The sequence below is a fragment of the Sapajus apella genome, unplaced genomic scaffold (genome assembly GCF_009761245.1).
Source record: "Sapajus apella isolate SASKATOON/1434 unplaced genomic scaffold, GSC_monkey_1.0 scaffold69, whole genome shotgun sequence".
Lineage (NCBI taxonomy): Eukaryota > Metazoa > Chordata > Mammalia > Primates > Cebidae > Sapajus > Sapajus apella.
In genome coordinates, this window is record NW_022437009.1 from 10,057,093 (window position 1) to 10,079,193 (window position 22,101).

General features: G+C 41.2%; 1 protein-coding gene across 2 annotated transcripts in view; it reads right to left on the reverse strand.

Annotated features, from left to right (window-relative positions):
• Positions 1-1,767: 1,767 nt before the first annotated feature.
• AHCYL1 (adenosylhomocysteinase like 1) overlaps positions 1,768-22,101 on the reverse strand; it is a 40,742-nt gene continuing 20,408 nt past the window's right edge. The window contains exons 2-17 of one of the 2 annotated variants that reach the window (XM_032249825.1): positions 17,538-17,649; positions 15,027-15,170; positions 13,920-14,020; positions 13,376-13,478; positions 11,183-11,277; positions 10,510-10,616; positions 9,573-9,689; positions 9,292-9,355; positions 8,461-8,549; positions 8,026-8,096; positions 7,554-7,648; positions 7,371-7,469; positions 6,886-6,954; positions 6,166-6,244; positions 4,927-5,047; positions 1,768-3,820 (exon numbers count right to left, since the gene is read on the reverse strand). In XM_032249825.1, coding sequence (XP_032105716.1) covers positions 3,814-3,820; positions 4,927-5,047; positions 6,166-6,244; positions 6,886-6,954; positions 7,371-7,469; positions 7,554-7,648; positions 8,026-8,096; positions 8,461-8,549; positions 9,292-9,355; positions 9,573-9,689; positions 10,510-10,616; positions 11,183-11,277; positions 13,376-13,478; positions 13,920-14,020; positions 15,027-15,170; positions 17,538-17,649 — 1,473 coding nt within the window. In that variant the 3' untranslated portion in view covers positions 1,768-3,813. The remainder of the gene's footprint in view (positions 3,821-4,926; positions 5,048-6,165; positions 6,245-6,885; positions 6,955-7,370; positions 7,470-7,553; positions 7,649-8,025; positions 8,097-8,460; positions 8,550-9,291; positions 9,356-9,572; positions 9,690-10,509; positions 10,617-11,182; positions 11,278-13,375; positions 13,479-13,919; positions 14,021-15,026; positions 15,171-17,537; positions 17,650-22,101) is intronic. The other variant, XM_032249826.1, reaches the window with a different exon arrangement.

Here is a 22,101-nt window from a genome sequence, read left to right on the forward strand (position 1 = left end):
GGGCACAAACCCCACCCCAGTGCATCCAGATGGCAGGGCATGGGAGTCTGATTATTCTGAAGTGTGAGATTTAACATGTGTCCTGTTGCGTTTTAGATTTGATTGGATCTGTTACTCCTTTTTTCTTTCCTATTTCTCCCTTTCAGAATAACAATGTTCCCTATGTCTATCCCACCATTGTATTTTGTAAGTACATAACTCATTTGATTTCACAAGTTCACAGCTGGAGAGCAATTTGTCTCAGGATGAACTGTATCTTTTTCGTGTGTGTGAGATGAAGTCTTGCTCTGTTGCCCAGGCTGGAGTGCAATGGCGCCATCTTCGCTTACTCAATGCAAACTCTGCCTCCGTTTCAAGCAATTATCCTGCCTCAGTCCCCCCTTTCCCCTACCCCACCCCCCGCAGTAGCTGGAATCACAGGCGCCCGCCACCAGGTCCAGCTAATTTTTGTATTTTTAGTAGAGACAGGGTTTGGCCATGTTGGCCAGGCTGGTCTCGAACTCCTGACCTCAGGTGATCCTCCTGCCTCAGCCTCCCAAAGTGCTGGGATTACAGGTATGAGCCACTGTGCCCGGCCTTGAATGAACTGTATCTTAAGTCCCATCTGTATTTGATTTAGATGAGACTCTAGACTTCTAAGTTGGTGCTGGAATGAGTTAAGACTTTAAGGCGTTTTGGACGTATTTTGCATATAGGGAGGACATAAATTTGGGGGGCCAAAGATGGAATGCTGTGATCTGAGTATCTCTCAAAATTCATGTGTTGAAGCTTAATTGCCAATGTGATAGTATCAAGAGGTAGGGCCTTTTTAGGAGCTCTGTCCTCATGAATGGGTTGAATGTCCTTATTAAACAAGGACTAGAGGGAAATAGGTAGGCCCGTTTTGCTCTTCTACCTTTTGCTATATGAGGATGCACAAGAGGCACCATTTTGGAAGTGGGGAGCAGCCCTCTTTATACGCCAAATCTGCCAACGACTTGACTTTGGACTTCCTGGCCTCCAGAACTGTGAGAATATCAATTTCTGTTCTTCATAAATTACTCAGTCTCAGGATTTTGTTGGAGCAACAGAAACTGACCAAGACAGATACTTTTACTTTGTTACATCAGAAGACACTGGCCAGGCACTGTGGCTCATGCCTGTAATCCTAGCACTTTGGGAGGCAGAGGCAGGAGGCTCGCTTGAGCCCAAGAGTTTTGAGATCCGCCTGGACTACATGGTGAAACCCCATCTCTACCAAAAATACAAAAAAATTAGCTGAGACTATGGTCTCAGCTACTCAAGAGGTTGAGGTGGGAGGATTGCTTGAGCCTGGGAGGCAGAAGTTGCAGTGAGCTGAGATCAAGCCACTGCACTCCAACCTGGGTGAGAGTGAGACCCTGTCTCAAAAAAAAAAAAAAGATGACACTGAGATCACTTTAGAAATGGATATAGGTGTGGGGGGGAGGCTGAAGCTTACATAACTTTGGGGCATTCTTTAGAAATTAGGTCTCAGAAGGAACTATGCAATGAGGAGCTCTGAGGCTTAAGCAGCAAATCTGCTTTCTGAAGGAGGTTAGGAGCGAAAGTACCCAGGCCGGGTGCTTGGCACAGAGCAGGAATACAAAACTCCAGGTATTACTGAAGAATACTGTATCCAGCCTCTACAAATTAGGTCCTCAACAAATCTCTATTAAATGCTGCTGACCTATAACTTGTCATACCTTAGAAAACAGGTTCTAGTAAAGTTCTGCTGTTCAACAAAGAATGACACACACAGACTGCCAATAAGGTTTTATCATTTTAATTGATTTTAATGATTATTGCTAATCTGCAAGGATTAATATTGCATTCATTAAAAATCATTCAATACAAAATGAACTCCTTCCTCCCAAGTTGCTCTCCACATGCTCCCTCTGATGCCACACTTTTTTTTTTTTTTTTGCAGTGTCCTTTGTTACATGGCTTGACAGAGACAGAGCCCTTACCTATTAAATTCCTATGGACACAGTAATAGATATGGGATCAGGGGGGCAGGCCAGAGGGCAGGTGAATGTGGGTCCCTTCCCTCCAGCAGGGCCGACGTGATGGATACGTTGTTGGCCAGGTTACCTCCCCTAACAGATGTGGTGTTCTGATTGGCTGGTTAAGTGCCCGAGGAAAAAGGGCCTTAACTGTTAACATCTACAGAGAAGAAAGCATGGTCACACTGGCAAGGAATGAGAAGGGACTGGGTGGGGAAAAATGGGAGAGAAAAGGGAAAAAAGTTTTGGCAAGACAATTGTCCCCTGCTAAGAAGGTGCAGAGTGAAAGCTTTCCTTTATTTTTGTTTTTAATGTCTGTCTCTCTGATCAATGGAAAAGTGAAAATTTCTAGTATCTAGCACTAATGTGTGACCCAACTTTGAAGGGTCACAAGCTAGAACAGGTTGAGGATTTAAAATCCTGGATAATTATATACTTAAAGCTCATGAGCATGAAGCTCATTTGACCATGCAGAAATGCTGGGAAGCAGGGTGCATGGCATGGAAATACATCTCCCTGATCTTTGAGAGAGCCTCTCTGGAGATTCTTTCAGAGCATAAGCCAGGATGTACTGATTACTTTCTCCACACATCAATTGCCCTTTAAGATCTCAGTTCATAAACTTTTTGTGGTATGTAGCAATCAAAAGTCATTATTACTTCTGTAAAACTACCATTATAGGGTGTATAGTCCCAGACAAATTATGTGAAGCTAGATTTTTCTCACCCTGGCCCAATTTATCATTCCTCCTCCTGCCCACACCTACCCCCCTTTAAATATTTCAGGTTGCAGAAGGACAGCTGACCAGAAATTTGATCTTAAAGATAAATCCTAAAGACAGAACTCAGTGCTTTATACTGAGTAATGGCTCAAGAAATTCGCCTTCAGCACAGCTGTATGGGACAGAGCTGACAGAATTTGCTGTTATGGCTCCAGTTCACTGATGCAATACACTATGGGTTAGAAACACAGGGCTATAACGGGGTTTGAGACTAGCATTTCTCTAGACTCAGCATCCTTAGCTCCAAGGGTTCAAAAGAGAAATCGGTAACGACTAACCATTCAAGCAGTTCCTCAGCATTAACACTAAAAATTCTCCTTAATTTTTCTTTTTGGACAATAGAAATAAATCCTAGGGGACAAAATTCAACTCAATAGAGTAGCGTCTAGTTAAAAACTAGAAAAATAAGAAAGTCTGGTGGGAGTAGAGGAAAGGCTGTACTATACATCCAAGTGGGCCTCCTGGTCTTAACAAGCAATGCTCATTATACACACCTCTGAACCAGACATACTACCTTTACACAGGAAACAGGGCTTGGAACTTCTACGGGAAATTAACATGCACCACCTACATCTAACCTACCTGCCTGGTAAATACCATCCCTACTTCTCTGAAGAAGTGAAACAGCACTGATTTCAGCAGCTAAGAAATGGGCTCTTTTAAGGCGATTTAGACATATGCAGATTGTTCCACAGAGAAGGTACCTTAGCATTTCCTGTTAATAAGGTACCTAATTAAGACTAAAGTCCCTAGAAATGGTAAAGAAAGAATCACCTTTCTGGGCTGGGAGAGTAAAATCCTTCTTTAGTGACTAGGGTGAGGAACCCTGAACTTCCATTTCATCTAAAGAGCCATGAAGCAAGTTCCTTTGTGGTCTGCAGAATTTAGATAATGAGATGAAAAAACAAGAATGAATTATAGGAAAAACAATCAAGAGGAAAGGAATAAGAAGAAAATAAAAGTTATCTTAAAAAATATTTCTTTTAGAGTGTGTGGTTCATGTGGACTGGTCCTTGGTAATATGGTCCATTAATATCTGTAAAGAGAGAGAGTGACTGGTTAACACTTACATCTTCCACATGAGAGTTCCAAGAGAACAATTGGAAATGGAGCACCTTCTCCAAGGCCCCTCCCAGCCTGGATGGGATCCCTGCAGTCATTCCCCAGGGCACCATTATTCCTTGTTCTTCCACAGCATCTCTGACAATGCCACTTCTGGTGGCCTGCTCCCAAGAGTCAGTGTTTTTCAACTCTGACTAAACATTACAACAATCTGGGGAGATGTTACAAAATAATGTTTTATAAATTTGGTCCCATCACAGACCAAATATATCAGAATCTCTTGGGGTGAAGCCCAGGCTCCAAAATTTCAAAAAATCCCCTAACTCCCTTACATTTATCACAATCTCTCTGTCTACCTTGTTAACTAGAACAGTTGGGTTTTTTTTTTTTTTTTTTTTTTTGAGACGGAGTTTCACTCTTGTTACCCAGGCTGGAGTGCAATGGCGCGATCTCGGCTCACCGCAACCTCCGCCTCCTGGGTTCAGGCAATTCTCCTGCCTCAGCCTCCTGAGTAGCTGGGATTACAGGCACGCGCCACCATGCCCAGCTAATTTTTTGTCGTTTTTTAGTAGAGACGGGGTTTCACCATGTTGACCAGGATGGTCTCGATCTCTTGACCTCGTGATCCACCCGCCTCGGCCTCCCACAGTGCTGGGATTACAGGCTTGAGCCACCGCGCCCGGCCCAGTTGGGTTTTTTTTGAGACAGAGTCTCACTCTATCACCCAGGCTGAAGTGCAGTGATGTGATCCTGGCTCACTCTGCCTCCCGGGTTCAAGCAATTCTCGTGCCACAGCCTCCTGAGTAGCTATGATTACAGGCGCATGCCCCCACACTCAGCTAAGAGATAGGGTTTTGCCATGTTGGCCAGGCTGGTCTTGAACTCCTGACCTCAAGTGATCCATGCGCCTAGGCCTCTCAAAGTGCTGGGATTACGTGAGCCATCATACTTGGCCTAGAACACATTTCTTGTACTCTTCAAAATCAGGTACAACATTTGATCTTTATGTCAGAAACAGGCTAGCCTTCTTGGTTTAATACTGACAAAAAGAGCTTTTTCACTTGCTTCTCCTCAGGTTACCTGTAATAATTAGGTTTGAATGGCCCGTTTTTGTTGAGTCCCAGATATTTTGCTTGGTCATCTGTCAGCTCTGTAAGGTGGGCATCAAATGATGGCAGGTGCAGGCTGGCAACATATTCATCTAGGAAGAGCAAAGTGGCAGGAGAGCAGACTCCTTTTCAATATGCCTCTCAGGTTATAACTTCCCTCTATGTTCATTTGAAGCTTTTTTAAGAAAGCAGACAAGGGGTGGAATAACTGAAAGAATTCCCAACTTGAAATATTTGCTTAACTAAAAAAACCTCAAAGCTGCCTTTCCTGGCAGGGCGCTTCTCTCTGCACATCTCAAGTGCATTCAGAAAACCACTTACCAGTAATAAAAGGGGGTGGCTTTTACCTCTCTACCCTTCTCTGGCAAAGCTGGGGTCTTCCCTGAAGTGGCCAACATGTCACGTGCTACTCCTACCTTCTTGCAGCAACTTCCTTAACTAGATTAAATTATAGTCAAATTATGAATCAAAGTGGACACCAGGAAGCTAGAAAGAGCCTGTGTCATTAACACTCATTTAGGATAAGATCCACGGATCTTAGGGTCAAATCTTAGGATCATGGATTTCTAAGGTAGTTGGCACAAAATTATTACTTTTCCACAGATAAGCTTCTCTTTTATAATTATACATTTAAAAAGAACTCTGAAGTAAGCTATTGGAGGAGAGGAGAGCAAGAAGTATCTTAGCATTAAGATGTCAGGGATTTGGGCTGGCCAAGGAGATATGGCAGATGGGAACCACCATGCAGAAAGGTAAAGGACTAGAAACTATGTATTATTTTACATGAACACAGCACAAGCTGCTTACAAGAGATTGGATAGTCTGCATATCCTCAAAGAAAATGGAAAACAAAACTTGTGTTTGTTTTTCTCATTTTGGTCCAAGGCTGTATATACTCAGCTGCACTGGGAAGTTTACTGAACATCATAAGGCTACTTAGAATAAGAACATCTATCCTAAACCATTGTGTTAAGCACTGTTACTCATTAGCTGTGATTCTCGCACAATTCTACAATGTATGTAGTATTATTCTCATTTTACCAATCAAGAAACTGAGGCTCATGGAGACTAGAACTTTTCCTGAGGTCAAATAACCATTAAGCACAAGAACAGGAACTGGAACTCTGGCTCTAAATCTAATGCCTTTCATAGCAGTCATTTTACCAGACTATGCAGCTGTCTGCACAGGTTTCCACTGTTTTTCACTCACCCATTTTCTTAGGAAGCAAGTACACATCCTGCTTGTATCGTCCTTCAGGTGCATTATAGAGTTCTATCAGTGCCAAAGCCTAAGATGGGAAAAGAAGGCCAGAAAACACAAAAACATTTCTTAAGCACATACAAATAAAATCAGGTTTAACAGCATTTGGGTAAGTACTACAGTGATCTACCATAGTGACAGCATCTAGGACTTTGTCTATACTAAAGGTCAGCACACATCATAAGAGGATTTGTTTTTGTTTGGTTCCTGACAAAAGAACGAATCAAATAAAACTAAGCTGGAACATTGTATTCTCAACTAAAACAGCTAATTCAACGAACATTGACTAGTGACTCTTTTCTTTTTCCTTTTTTTGGAGACAGTCTCGCTCTGTCGCCCATGCTGGAGTGCAGTGGTATGATCTCGGCTCACTATAACCTCCGCCTCCCGGGTTCAAGCGATTCTCCTGCCTCACCCTCCCAAGTAGCTGGGACTACAGGCGCGTGCCACCGTGCCCAGCTAATTTTTTCTATTTTTGGTAGAGATGAGGTTTCACCATGTTATTCAGGACAGGTGACTCTTCTATACTTCAGAATGCCTAAGTCTCAACAATTAATTAAAAAAGAATAGGTTGATGAGAACATTGTACAGCACACCCCCACTGGAACCCTGATCTATGCCCGGTTCCATAAATCGCAGTGCAGTGTAAGCAGGCATTTTGCCACATACCTGTGTTGTGGCTGTGATGGACAGAACAAAGGTGGGAACTGTGGAGCAGCTCAAATTGAGTAGACGACCCTGGAAAGGTAAGAGAGAGCCCCCTGGGATGAGCTCTGTCTCAGATTCCAATGATACAAGTCAAGCCAAAGCGAGAGAGGACTTTATACCCCTCTAGACTCAGTTGGAAGAGGAAGCATTACAGTTCCAGATCAGGAGTCTAGGCTTTTTCCTATTTTCTGCAAATCCATCTGAGTCTGAAAGGTTAAAGAATCAGCTGTGGTTAGGAAATAGTGTTACTTAGTAAAGAATAGGTTTTTTTTTTTTTTTTTTTTAAGTGGTTTTATTTTGGGGACCAGGCAATTTGTGAAATATATCTCTCTCCAAAGATAAAATTCAGGGAAACATAGGCCCAATATTTCTTTCCCTCCTCTCTCCCCTCATGGATCTAACTACTCTGCTGGTGCTGCTCTGCCAGAGTCCTTCTCTGCGTGTACCTCTGCCAGGAGGACAACTCGTTTGCCATCTGGCCAGATGACATGGTCCACCTGAGAACGTACTCGCTCCCACGTCAGCTCCGGAGTGCGGAGGCTGGTCTGAAAGAAAGAAAGCATAGTTGACTATGGTTATTAATGAAAAGTAGGGGAGAAATGCCTAGCAGCACATGAGAGAAGCCTTACCACATCGATTTCCGTGTTGGAGTGGCCCATATTGCATACAATACAACTGTTTTTCATGCGATCCAAGTGCTCCCGTGTCACTACATTCTTATTTCCTAAAAGTAAAGATGGGTGGCTAAGGAAAGAGATGCCGGGCAACAAAGGTACCGGCTGGCTTTCAGGCAGAACTCAGGAGACAGGAGGTTTGCTGGCATTAAAGAACATGTACACGTTCTGAGAGAAGAGGTGTATAAACAGCTCCTTAGGCTACCTGGTCTTAAGATGAAGCAGTATACAAAGTCACCACGGAAAAAGGTTTTTCACTCTGGAAAATGGATTTTTACTCTGGAAAATATGTTAAGGTTCTGATAGCTTATTCTAGTTCTGCGATCTTTATACTGAACAGAGGTCTGAGCTCCTCTGTATACAAGTCAGTCAGACGACTTTCAAGATTTAGCCTCTGAATAAACACTCCTCTATGCAGGTTATTTACCTGTGCAAGTTATTACGACATCGACTTGCCGGATGACTTCATTTAGCTTTACCACCCTGAACCCATCCATGCTGGAGGAAAAGAAAACACTATGAGTAAGGCAAGAAGGCAGTGGGAGCGAAGATGGTCATGAAATGAGACAGCAAGATCCTCTTCTAAAGTTGGATCCAGTGCCACCTCACAGGAATAGTGAGTGATACGCTGTGCTAAACTATATACACTGGCCTCTTCAGAGTCCCTGAGACTCCATCCAGGAAGGAAAAATGCCAAGAGGCTCTAAGAAAGCCCCAGGGTTAGAGTGAGAAGAACACAGCAATCCTAGCCTTCTCTTCTCCTAAGTGATTTCTGCAAAAATGATTAATATAGTCAATTATGAATTCTCAGAAACATAAAGTACCTGAAGTGAATCTAACAGTATTATCACTGTTCTCTTACCAGGCCTGCAGAGCACAGATGGGGTCGATTTCGGTAATGTAGACAATTGCTCCAAGAGCTTTGAGAGCAGCACAGCAGCCCTTACCTACCTGCAGAAAAAGAAAGTCAAGTCGTTGGGTTCATTAAGTCATGGATATTTAGGGTAGGTAGGTTTTTTGTGAGACAGGAATTAACCTTCATGAAATAACCCATCATCTGGTGAGCACCTGCACAGACTCTTCAATCCCCAGCAGAACAGAAACAGACCCAGATTACGTTGTGAATCTGTTAGAGAGGTAATTTAGCAGACATCTCCTAGGAAGGACTGGGGCTTTGCATAGCAGTTTTCACTGGGGAAACAAGACTAAGCAAAAACAACTTACTCTAAGTAACCTCTAACTTCTTGTTCTCTTACTTGAGATGAGTCTACTTAAGGATAGCCTAGTAGCTCAGGAACTTCTGTGGGTCACTGCTGAGGACAACAAAATATGTGACCTATTCCAGTTTGGAGATACACAATTATATGCCATTTCAGATTCCACCCTTAATTCTACTGCAAGTCACTTGTAGGGCTAAAATGCTACATATTCACTTAAGTCTCACTAAAGATTATTGTTATATAATTGGGGAAAATGATACTGTTATCTATTCCACAAGACAAAATGGTAAAATCTGAAAACTCTTCATTTTGTATGTTTCTATTCATAAATCTGAACAAAAGACTTTTGCTATTGTTTGAGATACATTATTTAGAAAAATTTAAACCTTGCATCAGTGATTCTATATTGACAGCACAAGCCTCCTTCACCCAAGTACACAAAAAGAAACAGACACTGAGACCCAGCTATTTACCTCACCATAGCCACACACCACCACTTGTTTCCCACCAAACATCACATCTGTGGTCCTCTTCAGGCTGTGGAAACAGACAAGGGCTCAACTCAAACATTAACAGCTCAAACTCAGTACCTCTTCATAGTCAAAAGTGTGGGCCAATGCCCATGAGAATGTCAACTGGAAGCTGGCTGAGCTCAGTATAAAACGGTCCCTCCAATAAACTTTTAAAGCCAAAGGAAGACCAGGGGACAAGACTGAAGGCCATAAAAGTTTGAATATATATACATTCAACCTACCCATCCAAAATGGATTCTCGGCAGCAGTACAAGTTATCAAACTTCTGTTTGGTAACAGAATCATTGACGTTCATGGCTGGAACACAGAGCTTCCCAGCTTTGGAGAGCTGATATAACCTAAAGGGAGAAGAGGTCACAAAAACAAACAAAAACCAAGTTAGCTGGCAGAACATAAAACGTGGCAAAATCTACCTAATTCTCTTCAAGTTCCATGCTGCCCTTCCCAGTTTCATTTATTGCCCAAGGATATCAGAAAACATGATTATTTCCTTGTCATCCCTCCACACTTCTTTTCATTTTCTTCTCCCTTTACCCCGTTTTTGGAAGAAAAGAAAAACCTTTCAATTGAAGAAATGTACTTCTCTTCCCCTATAGGGAGAGTTATTACCTTTGATTAGCATTTTTCAATAGAACCCCAGGCCTACTTCTGATAAACAAAGGCTATCGATGATTCTGATATGGTTGTGTGTGTGTGTGTGTGTGTGTGTGTGTGTGTGCAAGCATGCACAATGTGCCCCAAGAAACACTCAGATATCTTTTCAGTATTCCGACAAGCCAAGAATATTTTGCCCAGTTTTACTTTTCATAGTATGTATAACATGTAGTTTTACAATAGGATTGTTTTCATATTTCAAATATAAAATAATACAATATTTAATACAGTTTTTCAAGATACACTTATTCCCTACCCGCCCCTCAACACTAGTTGAGAATCACTCAGTGCAGTAAATGGGAGAGAAAAATGTATGAACTAGAACCTGAAATAACTTTCTTCTAGGGTCAACTTGATTTTTCAAAAGTAAAAACTCAAAAGTTTTATCTAATGAAGATATTCCCGTATAGTTATAAGTCTAAAACACAGTCCTAAAGCCTAACAGAGACCAGAAGAGTTTGCTGAGGCAAGGACACAAGGGGCAGCTACTCCAGAATCTGTTACCTGTGAACACCAGTCACGCTCTCTTCCACAATGCCTCGGATCTTCTTAAACACGTTTGGATACTTCTTATAAACCCAGTGGGTTAAGTCTCCCCCATCATCCAGGATCTACAGAACAGCCAGAAGACTTCTATGGGCATTCAGGCTGCTAGGGCTGGGGGGAACTTTGAACCCACTTTCTGTACTAGTAAGAGAGCCCTGTATGTTTTGGAAGAGTACTCCTCAGAGCTCCTTAGAGCAGGCTTAGACAGTGGAAATACAGTCAAATTTGTTGGTGTAAAAGGGTTAAAAGGATTCCTACGTTTGTTTTAGGCTACAGTGATGAGTATTAAGCTAATCACAGACTCATTTTTAGTCTAGAGTCTTGAAATATATAGCCCCTTTGAATGCAAAAGGAGAATTGGGGCAGGAAGGAAAGAAGGCAGGATCCTACTCCAAAGCAGCACCACTATTTCATTCTGGTGTGTTTGAGCCATGTGTTCAGCTAGTTTACCCTTCCCCCACCTTTCCATTCAGTACTCAGACCCATTCTGAATAGGTAGCAAGCTAAACACTTTAGCAACAAAGTCAGTACATAAGACCAAACATCCAAAACATATTTAGGGAACCATGCTTTGAGGGAAAAAAAGGAAATAAATCTATTGTCAAACTGTAGGACAGATATGCATTATTACCATGTTGGCCTGCCACCCATCCATGTTCACACAGCGGTCAATACACCACCAGAAGTCATCTTCTGACTCGCCCTTCCAAGCGAACACTGCAACTCCTGTAGAGACAGAAATGAATCAGCTGATTCCTCCTCTCAGGAGTTTCCTGGACCAAATCACTTTCTGAGATCCACATGAAGAGAAAAAGGCAAAATAAACTATTTCAGAAAGGAAAAAACTTAGAGCAAAAAGTCAAAGAATCATTTTTGGCTCAGAAATTCTTTAGGTTAAGAAACGAAAGAATTTTTGTTTTAAAAGTATTTTGGAACCTTAAATTGTTCCTTTCTTTGGGCTAATTTTATACACAGAAGGAGACAAAATGAAGTGGGAGTTAATACAAAGTTGTTAACTGGAGCATTACTGATATTAGTAAACATCTTGAAACAACCTAAATGTTCAACATTAGGAAAATAGTCAAGTAAAATCACATAGCCATGAGTATTACAAATGATTCTGTCAAAGTTTTCAGTGACATGGAAAACTACGTCTGAAAATATTATATTTAGGTTATAAAACTGTATACATGTTACGATTTATTTCATCCATGTAAAAGTAGAAAAAAGGAAAAGGAAAAAAATTCATCAAATACTATATGTAGTAGGATTTTAGGTTTTTGGGAATTCCTAAATTTTTTGAAACACAGTCCTAAAGCCTTTATCACTTATCAGAAAAGAATAAATAAAAAAACCCCAAAAGTATTATAAAGTTGTTTTCTGAGCATCTTAGAAAGATAAGAGGTCCAGCCAGATGTGGTGACTCATGCCTATAATGCCACACTTTGGGAAGCCAAGGCAGGCAGATCACTGGAGGTCAGGAGTTCGAGTCCGGCCAACATGGTGAAACCCCATCTTTACTAAAAATACAAAAATTATCTGGGTGTGGTGGTGTGAACCTGCAATCCCAGCTTCTCATGAGGCTGAGGCACAAAAATCACTTGAACCCGGGAGGCAGAGGTTGTAGTGAGTCCAGACTGTGCTACTACACTCCAGCCTAGGCAACAGAGTGAGACTCTGTCTCAAGAAAAAACAGAAAAAGAAAGATGGGAGGTCCTCAAAGAAACTTCACAGTGATTTTCTTCTGAATATTTGAATAATAAAAATTATTATTATTATTATTATTATTATTTTTGAGATGGAGTTTTACTCTGTTGCCCAGGCTGCATTGCAGTGGCACGATCTCAGATCACTGCAGCTCACTGCAACCTCTGCCTCCCAGGTTCAAGCGATTCTCCTGCCTCAGCCTCCTAAGTAGGTGGGATTACAGGCGCACACCACCATGCTCAGCTAATTTTTGTATTTTTAGTAGAGTCTGGGTTTCGCCATGTTGGCCAGGCTGGTCTTGAACTCCTGGCCTCAAATGATCTGCCCGCTTTGGCCTCCCAAAGTGCTGGGATTATAGGCATGGGCCACCATGCCTGGATGAATAATAAAAATTATTTTATGTTTAATTAAACTCACAAAAAGCCCATATATATTCAGTGCCATACTGAATACCAAATTATTTAACGCACTACCAACATAAAAGGTACTTCTTACTTGTGCTCTCTCACAAAATTGATAGCACTTATATAGTTTAACATTCTTCCTTGTTCAACTAACATTAGAACTGTGTATTTCCCCATGCCATTAGATTCTTTTCAAAGGTCATTTTTTTTTTTTTTTTTGAGATGAAGTTTCGCTCTGTCACCAGGGTGGAGTGTAGTGGCGCAATCTTGGCTCATTACAATCTCTGCCTCTTGGGTTCAAGCTATTCTCCTGCCTCAGCCTCCCAAGTAGCTGTGACCTATAGGCACCTGGCATCATGCCCAGCTAATTTTTTTCTAAATATATTTTTAGTAGAGACAGGGTTTCACCGTGTTAGCCAGGGTGTTCTTGATCTCCTGACCTCATGATCCACCCACCTCAGCCTCCCAAAGTGCTAGGATTACAGGCGTGAGCCATCATGCCTGGCATCAAAGGTCATTTTTAATGACTATATAATATTCCATCATGGATATACATCTTAATTTTATTATCCACTTTTTTCCTGTTGAGGTTTTTATCCCCAATTTTGCACCCTCTAGACATATATGATATTGTAATGACAATTCTGATACATAAAACTTATATGTTTGGATAATTATTTTGGGGCAAAGTTAGTGAAAAAATCTGAACTTACCAGCCTCAGCCAGTGCTGCAGCCACTTCATTCTGAGTTGAGTAGATGTTACAAGCAGACCAGCGGCACTGAGCCCCCAGGGCACAGAGTGTCTCAATCAATACCTGTGTGAGGTATAGGAAAACAGGGTGAGGAAGAGAAGGGCCACCCAGAAATAGAGAGCAAATCTCAGCAAGGTAACAATACCTATCAACTCTGCACCAACAGGCACTATGCTGGGAAGTTACAAAAGGGTGTAATCCAGCAAGGTGGTGTACTGGTATTTAACTTTATATAAAACATAGATTTCTAAAAGTCTTAATAACATCTTAAAACAATCATATGTTTGCAAATCTAGACCTTCCTAGGTCAAGTTTGCTAAAAGTGGGTTTGCTTATACAAACAAAAACAGAAAACTCCGTTATTGTGTTAATAGGGAGATCCTACTAATAGGATTCTCCAAACTCGCATTTGGAGGTTGGTGAGCTAGGAAAAGTGAAACAAACAAAAAATCCATTTCTTTCTTCCCCTTGTCAGAAGTCCCTCTTTTCTTCCAACAAACTCACCGCTGTCTGGGCCGTGATATGTGTACAGCCCACTATCTTAGCACCAGCCAAGGGCTTCTCCCCCTGAGCACGTTTCCTGAGTGAAATCAGAGCAGACATGTCTGTGAAAGAACAGAGGATTTGAGCTAGGTCTGCACTAGCAGTATCATCAGTTTCTGCCCCAGAGCTGGTCTGGATCTGTTGAGATATGGTGAAATGAGGCAGAAAAACTTTAAGCCTATTTCCATGACAACTGGCAGCTTCAACAGCAGAGTAACAGTGGAGAGCTGTCATGCAGCCACTTGGAGCTTCTGTCTTCCTCTACTGCTTCAGCTTTATATGCAGAGGGCTGAACAGAGAATGAAGTAAATCCTCAAAACTGATCAAAATGAAGGGTGAGTCTCATCATTCATTTGGGAAGAGAGGGAAGTAGTTAAGGCATTGGCTAATAGATTCCTATGTAGAATCAACAGAGCAGGAAGACTGTACCCTCAGCAGAACCCACTAACTTCTGTTTTTCTATGTTGTCTTACCGTATCCTGTCAGTCTGTTTGGTTTCTCTACTCCCTGTCAGTATAGAACATGCCTTCAATGTGTAAACAACACAAGAGTAAAGAAGACCTTACTGGGGGTGGCTGGAATAGAGAAACCAAGATTTAACTGTCAGTCATTTTTACTCTGTGTCAGCAGAGGGTGCTCAGGACCAAACAAGAGTCTAGGTCACCACATCCTTAGCTTAAAACCCTTCCTCATCAGCTGCTTCTGGGCAATCTGTGTCTCTGCCATTGGCAGCTATAGTAAGATCCCATATAACCAACTACCACGTAGTGATCTAGGACTTGCCAACTCTGGCATGTAGATCTTTGAATATAGTGGTGGGCTAGGGGGAGGGGGGAGGAAAACAGAAACTATCTGTGTGTAATCACCACATGCTAAGAACAGGAGAAAGAGAGAACAAGAGTCCTGAGACTCAAGTTCCATAGAGAGAGAAGTGTTTATCCTAAAGTCCATAATACAGTCTTTCTTCCTAGTATATTTTCAAGTCAGCTTTCAAGTCTTAAGTTGTTTGTGGATCTGGCGGCCAACAAGAGGGTTGCTCCTGGCCCCCTAACCACTCCCTTTCTTTACCTTGCTCTGCAATCTCAATCTCCCGGCGTCCAAATTCTGCTTGCTTGATGTTCTTCACACAGAAATTGCTGCTACCCTTGGAGTTGGTTTGCTGCTTCTCTCGGGGAGAAACCTCATCATCAGAGCTATCTGTGTAGGATGCAGCTAGAGCCAGGAAAGAAAAAAAACAAGGATAGAAAAACCTCAGTGGCCCCAACTCTGCAGTGCAGTCCCAAAGGGACTTTCATTTAAGTTAAGGGAACACTCTTAATTGGAGCTACCTTTGACAACCCTCTCAGTTCTGCTCCTCTAGGTTCTAATAGGTGGTATAAATGAAACAGTTGTGGATGCTTCTGTGTTGCAGCTCTTCCACCCACCCTAACAATACTGTGCTATTAGTGTCTGTGATAAGAGACCACTGATTTTAAACTTGTACCAACTATAGTAATTCTGGATAATAGAGGTACCTGGTCCCATCTGGACTGGAAACAGACCTGGCGAAAACGGAAGAATAATTTAGGGCAGATAAGGAAAGCTATTTCTATAGATCACTGGTTCTCAAATTCAAGCATCTATCACAATCACATGGAAGGTTTGTTAAAATATGTATTACTAGAACCCCATGGCCAGTTTCCCATTTGGTAGGTATGGAGTGGTGCCTAAGAATCAGTATTTCCAGCATGTTACCAGGTGTTGCTGATGCTGTTAGTCAGAGGACCTCACTTTAAGAACCAAGGGCAAAGACAAAGTGATAAGATAGTCTTACAAGGGATTTTATACTAGCTTGTGCTCAAGGAATAGAGAAAGAAAGAAATGGCACAAAAGGCAAGCAGCTCTGGTTCTATTGTTAGCACTGGGAAAGCCTGTCAAAATGATCAACTTTAAAAAGCAGTTTCACATAAAAGCTTAAAAAGCCAACAGACATGCAAGAAGACATACAGCAACCATTCCTTACCTCTCAAATCACTTCCTTCCTCTCTGAATTAAGCACTTTTCTCATCACTGTTTCTGCTAGTATACCTAGTCTCTCTCACTGACTGACTTCTATATACAGGTCCTCCTCCTGCCAGCTAACAAATACCACTAAAGATTACCTTCCGGCCAGGTGCAGTGGCTCACGCCTGTATTCCCAGCACTTTGGGAGACTGAGGCAGGCGGATCAAGAGGTCAAGTGATTGAGACCATCCTGGCCAACAGGGTGAAACCCCGTCTCTACTAAAAATACAAAAATTAGCTAGGTGTGGTGGCATGTGCCTGTAGTCCCAGCTACTTGGAAGGCTGAGGCAGGAGAATCTCTTGAACAAAGGAGGCAGAGGTTGCAGTGAGCTGCCATTACACCACTGCACTCCACCCGGGCAACAGAGGGAGACTCTGTCTTTAAAAAAAAAAAAAGATTATCTTCCCCACTATGACAATTTAACCATATCACTAAGCTTTTTAAAAGGCTCTAATACATTGTGTAACACAGCCATCAAGATCTTTGAAGATTTTTTAAAAGCCTTCTTCAGTCATTTTATCATTCTTCCTCTCATAACTCAACTTTTCACAATTTTTCTTCTTTCTTAGCTACAATTAGCCTGCTTGTCACCCACCTCTTTTTATCTGTCACTCCAAGATCACATATAATGGCTTTTCATTTATGTCAATCCTTAATGTTAATAATACAATGCAAAAGGTATTCTGGCAAAGGACAATGAATGGCTTTTGATACAAATATCTCTGCTGATCATTAATAGCAATCTGTAACCTGTAATCTTTTAACAGTGAGTTTTCAGTTAAACAATGACAAAGTTTTACTGGATGCCCCATTAGATATACCTAATGTTTTCTCCTATATTCAGTTGCCAAGATTCTATATTCTTTTCTATGCTAATTTTCTAATACATGCTCTATAGTTGGGAAGGACATAATATGAATCAGAAAAAGATTTTACAAGAGTTAAGACAGGAGGAGAGAACTAAAAAGAAACAGAGCTGGAGTCACGTTATAGTAGAGTCTGAATCCTTCCTACTTCAGAGGCTAACAGGAGGATATTTAAACAGAAGGAATAACCTAATAAATAAAAGAAGCCAAAATACTAACTACAATCTAAGCAGTTATTGTTACAATCTAAGTAGTCTTGGGGACAAGAAGCAAAAAGATAGATGGCAGGGTATATTTTATACAAAGAAATCGTGCTTAAAAATGCACTTTGTTTTCAAGGCCAATTCTGTCAGCCAAAATAGCATTGATTTCTTCCCTTTGAAATGTTGGGAGATCAATGTGGGAATGGGAACTAGCCCAGTCCTACCAACTGGGCACTGGCCACAGACCACACACATTGACAGCCAGGGGGAAGAAGGTCTCGAGTTGACAAAAACTTCCCCAGCTACTAGCCTGGCTGCAGAACATCCCCACCGCCCAACCACTAACTGTTTTCAGCACAAAGGTGGGCAGTCATAACAGGAAGTATTTTCAGACTGGTAAGTGAAGAGCACTGGTGGCAAACAGAGAAGAGAGATTCGAGAGGTCATGGAGTTCATTCACATCTACCTGAACTGTAGCTATCAGTAGAGGACTGTGAGATGGAGCGAGACAAAGATCTTCGGCCAGTTTTGGTGGGGAATTTGGTGAACTCCTGCATGTCATCAGCAAACTGGATTTGCTATACAAAAGAAAGACAAAAAGTTGAAAACTTGTAAGGAAATTCCATGAAATGTTCCATTTTTTTAAATTGTCTTTCCTAAAAGCCAATGTTATCACATGGCTCCTACTAAGCCAGCAACTTTCCCACCAGAAACAGGGGAAGGCAAGGCTACTCTCTGACTTCTCCCAAAACATCAATCACTTTCTCCTCCCAATTATTTCTGTAGGATTTGGAAGGAGGGGCTAAGGTTAAGCCCAACTTCTTTTAGTATTTGTCCAATTTTATAAATCTTTCTCACATTCCATAAAGTTTTCCTCCCTCTTATAACCCTGACATGTTAAACTCTTTACCCCCTTCCCAAATCTTTCAGAAAACAGAATCTCATAGTGTTACTGGGTTTTTTTGGTTTTTGTTTTCAGAATATTCTCTTGTAGCATATTCCTAAAGTTGGTAATGGTCGTGCTTTCTCAAAGAATTATGAAGAGATGCCTAGAAATGGTAATGGGCATTAGGGTGCCAATACTCAGAGCTCAACCATATGTCTATACTTCACAAAGCCAATGTACTATCCCCCAAACCTTCTATCCTAGTAAAAAATTTAAAATACCAAAATGATAAAGAAAAATTGAAAAACTCACATACACTATAGTCAATTCTAACTCATTAGGACTAATCTGAATGAAGGAGAAAATAATGACTTGGTAAACTTCGTATTAAAAAAATACCTTAAATGAAATAAACCAGAACTAGATAATTCTTTGAGGGATGCTTAGAAAACTGGCTCTAATCAACAGCAAATAGCTTGCAATTAATATTAATTATAGATTTATACAGTATGTAAATTTTTATTACATGGTTTAAATCTGCTGAACTCCTGTTTTAACTCTGACAAACCCCCTTCAAAATAAAATAAACTTCACCATCCTGAAATAAGCAGGACGGCTTGGGATGAACTGAGATTCTGTTCACAAGCTGACTAAATCTGAAAAGGTTCCCATGGAGAATCCATTAAGCTAAGCCTTTAGCAAATACTTCAGAAATGTAAACGACGACAGATTAAAATCTTCTCTGCGTAATACTGGCAACATGCTTATAGCCATTTTAAAGCCAGGAACAGTAAACTACCCATTAGTTACAGCTGCAAAAGCTTCCCCTCCTCTTTCACATGTACTCTTCAGCTAGGAGAGCGCCAGAATGCAGTGTAAGAATCAGGTTTAAGGGGGCAGCCTAGGCATAAGCAGCTAATATAAACAAATTAAAAACTGAATTAGCAGGACTCCACAGGTAATAAGGCAGTAATCAAGGGAGCACAGATCTAGCACAGTTCACACCACGAATGAAAGCAGAGACCAGCCATGTAGTAATAGCCATGCATACTCTGAGTACCAGGCCTAAGAGAAAACCCTGCGGGTACTTCTATTTAAAATGTATCCTAGTTCAGCATCTAACGGGGCGAGTTTTCATTAGCCTACTCTGTGAAATAAGGAGGGGACAGAGGACAGATCCTGTTTAATTAAATCTAGGAACACATCCTAAAGGCATGGAAGGGAATGAGCTACCTATGCTGGCACCCAGCCCAGGGTCTTAAAACATGTAGGAAGGCATTCAATGAATACCTGTAGCATGAGTAATCATTTCAAAATCCTTCTTGTGTTTCCACACAATTAGGATACGGTTTTAAAAGGGAAAGAAAAAGACTTTCTTGTGTAAGATAAATCAATCAAGTTTCAAAGATAAACAAGAAAGTAAATAAAGACTCAAGCCAAACCACATATACTGCACAGGAGCTTGATTAACAAACATCTTTAAACATCCAAATCAGCTTTTTTTAGTTTAGGTGTTAAAATTTTAATGATAAATAGCTTAAACGTCAAAAGGACAATTGTCTTTAAAAAAAATATTGAGGTGGTCACAGGTCAGCATTTTGCCCTTCTAGATAGGATTTATCACTGCATGTTCACATGATTTCTGCAGTCAGCAAAGCTAGTTTCACTGAAGAAATTAATCCAGGACCAAGGTAATGACTTCCAACTCAATATACTGTTATTCTGGTGACGGAAAAAGAATACACAATCAAGAGACCATCAACCCCGCTTAACAGTCTCCAGAGGCAGCCCTTCCTCTACCAGCCTCCCTGCTACCAGCATATGCAGTCTCTTCTATTTGGAAGCGACTCTCCCCTCTGCTATGATTCCTTTCCCTGTTTGTCTTTTTTCAAAGGGTTCTGGGCATGTTCCCAGACACCACCTACATGGAGGGTGAGGGCGGGGGAGGAAACTGCAATAACACTTGCAGTTTTTCAGATAGAGAGGTGGCTATGGCGAGATAGAAATGTGTTTCTTCAGCAACCTAAAAACTGAATAGTCACAATTTTCCCTTTTATTAATAAAGCTCATTGGTAGCCTAAAGCTGAGCAAAATCTTTCCCATCTAAAAATACTGGACTATGTTGCAAGCAGCTTACTAATCAGTTCAGTGCCCCTACCTCCCCATCTCTCAAATAATGAATATGGTTCATATTTGAAGTGGGTAGAATGTTAACTCAAGCCATGGGAAGGATGAACAGCTGTGTATTTTTGCAGCTCTCTGACATTCTCACCACTTATAAGGTGTCCCAACAATACAAAGATGCCTGAAAACGTGGTCTTCTCTTCCACTCCAAATTACATGCTGATGAGAATCTGTGTTAACAATTGGTGCTGTGGAATACATCTGCTCTGCCAGTTTCCTCCAGACCTGCTACCTTCACTGGTTGTCTTCATAGCTAGCAGCTCTGTTTTCCCTTGGTGAAGTACCTCCGGGAGTGTTGTTCACCCTCACATTGTAAATATAGACACTGCTGCCAAAAGCAACTTTTGGATATCACAATTTTTCTCTCTACATCTCAACAACAGCCTTCTGATTGGGTTGGACTCACTGCATTCGAGGCAAATATAACTTGGATAAGAAGAAAACGAAGACTACAAAGTTGTTCTGTTTCTATTAATTTCTATTATCATTTCTTCCAAACATTAAGTCTTAATTGCTGTGCTTTCATCTTTCTTCAAATCTACATCTAACAAGGAATACTACACCTAAATAACAAGTAGGATTGGGAAGAGAAGGAATGGAAAGGAAATAAAGTGGCTGAAATGCAGAAAGTATCTTTCAGTAAAAAGTCTTAAAGAACGATGTTCTGCTTAAGTACTCACCACCCCATAAACAGCCTTACCCACAACTGAACAAGCACAGCAGTGTTCCATCCTTACACCAAGAGCATATTTATGAAAGGCTAGAAGGTCAGATTGACCCATTCTTCAAATAGCACACCCAAATACAGAAGTCTACTTGCTGTGTCTTAAAAACCCAATTAAATATCAGGCTAGTTTAACATGCTATTTAAAGCACCTCTTCAAATAGCCTAGCAGGTACAACGGTTGACTTTCTTCCACGTGATACTGAGAATGGTAAAGAAAAGCTCTATCAAATGAATAATTTGGGGTATATCCACTACCTAGTGGTAAGTCTGGTGACAAAGTGAGCTGAAAGAATTGTTGTGCAGACCTTACCAAGAAGAGACGATCAGGGGCAATCCAAAAAAGTTACATGTCTCAAGAGAAGAAAAATTGTATGCTATTAATTCCATTGATCCTAATTGATATTTTCGCATTAGAAGCTGAGTTTACTTTCACAAACACACATATTCTCAGACGTTAAATAGCCCAGCTGCACTCCTTCCCAGGTCCCACCCAATTTTGCCTTCTAGCTTCTGAATGAGAAAGAATTAAAAGCCACCAGAATTCCACTACAACATTTTAGCCAAGAAATTGTGATCAAGATAATATCTGTGGTGCATTATATTCTTTAGTCAACATATTTGCTGGGCACCAACTAAGTATCCAGTGCTACTCCAGGAAAGTTCTCTGCAAGGAAGAGAACTTATGTCTACATGGTCCCTTAAAAACTGGAGACATAAAAGGCTGGGTGTGGTGGCTCACGCCTGTAATCCCAGCACTCTGGGAGGCTGAGGCAGGCAGATCATCTGAGGTTGGGAGTTCCAGACCAGTCTGACCAACATGGAGAAACTCCGTCTCTACTAAAAGTAAAAAATTAGCCAGGTGTGGTGGCACATGCCTGTAATCTCAGCTACTCGGGAGGCTGAGGCAGAAGAATTGCTTGAATGCAGGAGGTGGAGGTTGCAGTGGGCCAAGATCACGTCATTGCACTCCAGCCTAGGCAACAAGAGCAAAACTCTGTCTCAAAAAAAAAAAAAAAATCTGTGGACATGTTTTGACCCATGGCAGTGGCATGGAATTTCACTGCTCCATGAGGAACATGCCAGGTATTACCGTCTTCATAGCCATATCGAGGTATCGTTTAACTTAGACATACTGTCAAATTCATTATGTCAAATGCCAATCTAATAGCATTTAAATTCCTCAGAAAGGTTTCTTCCTAAGGGTGAAGAACTAGATTAAAGATAAACAGCAAT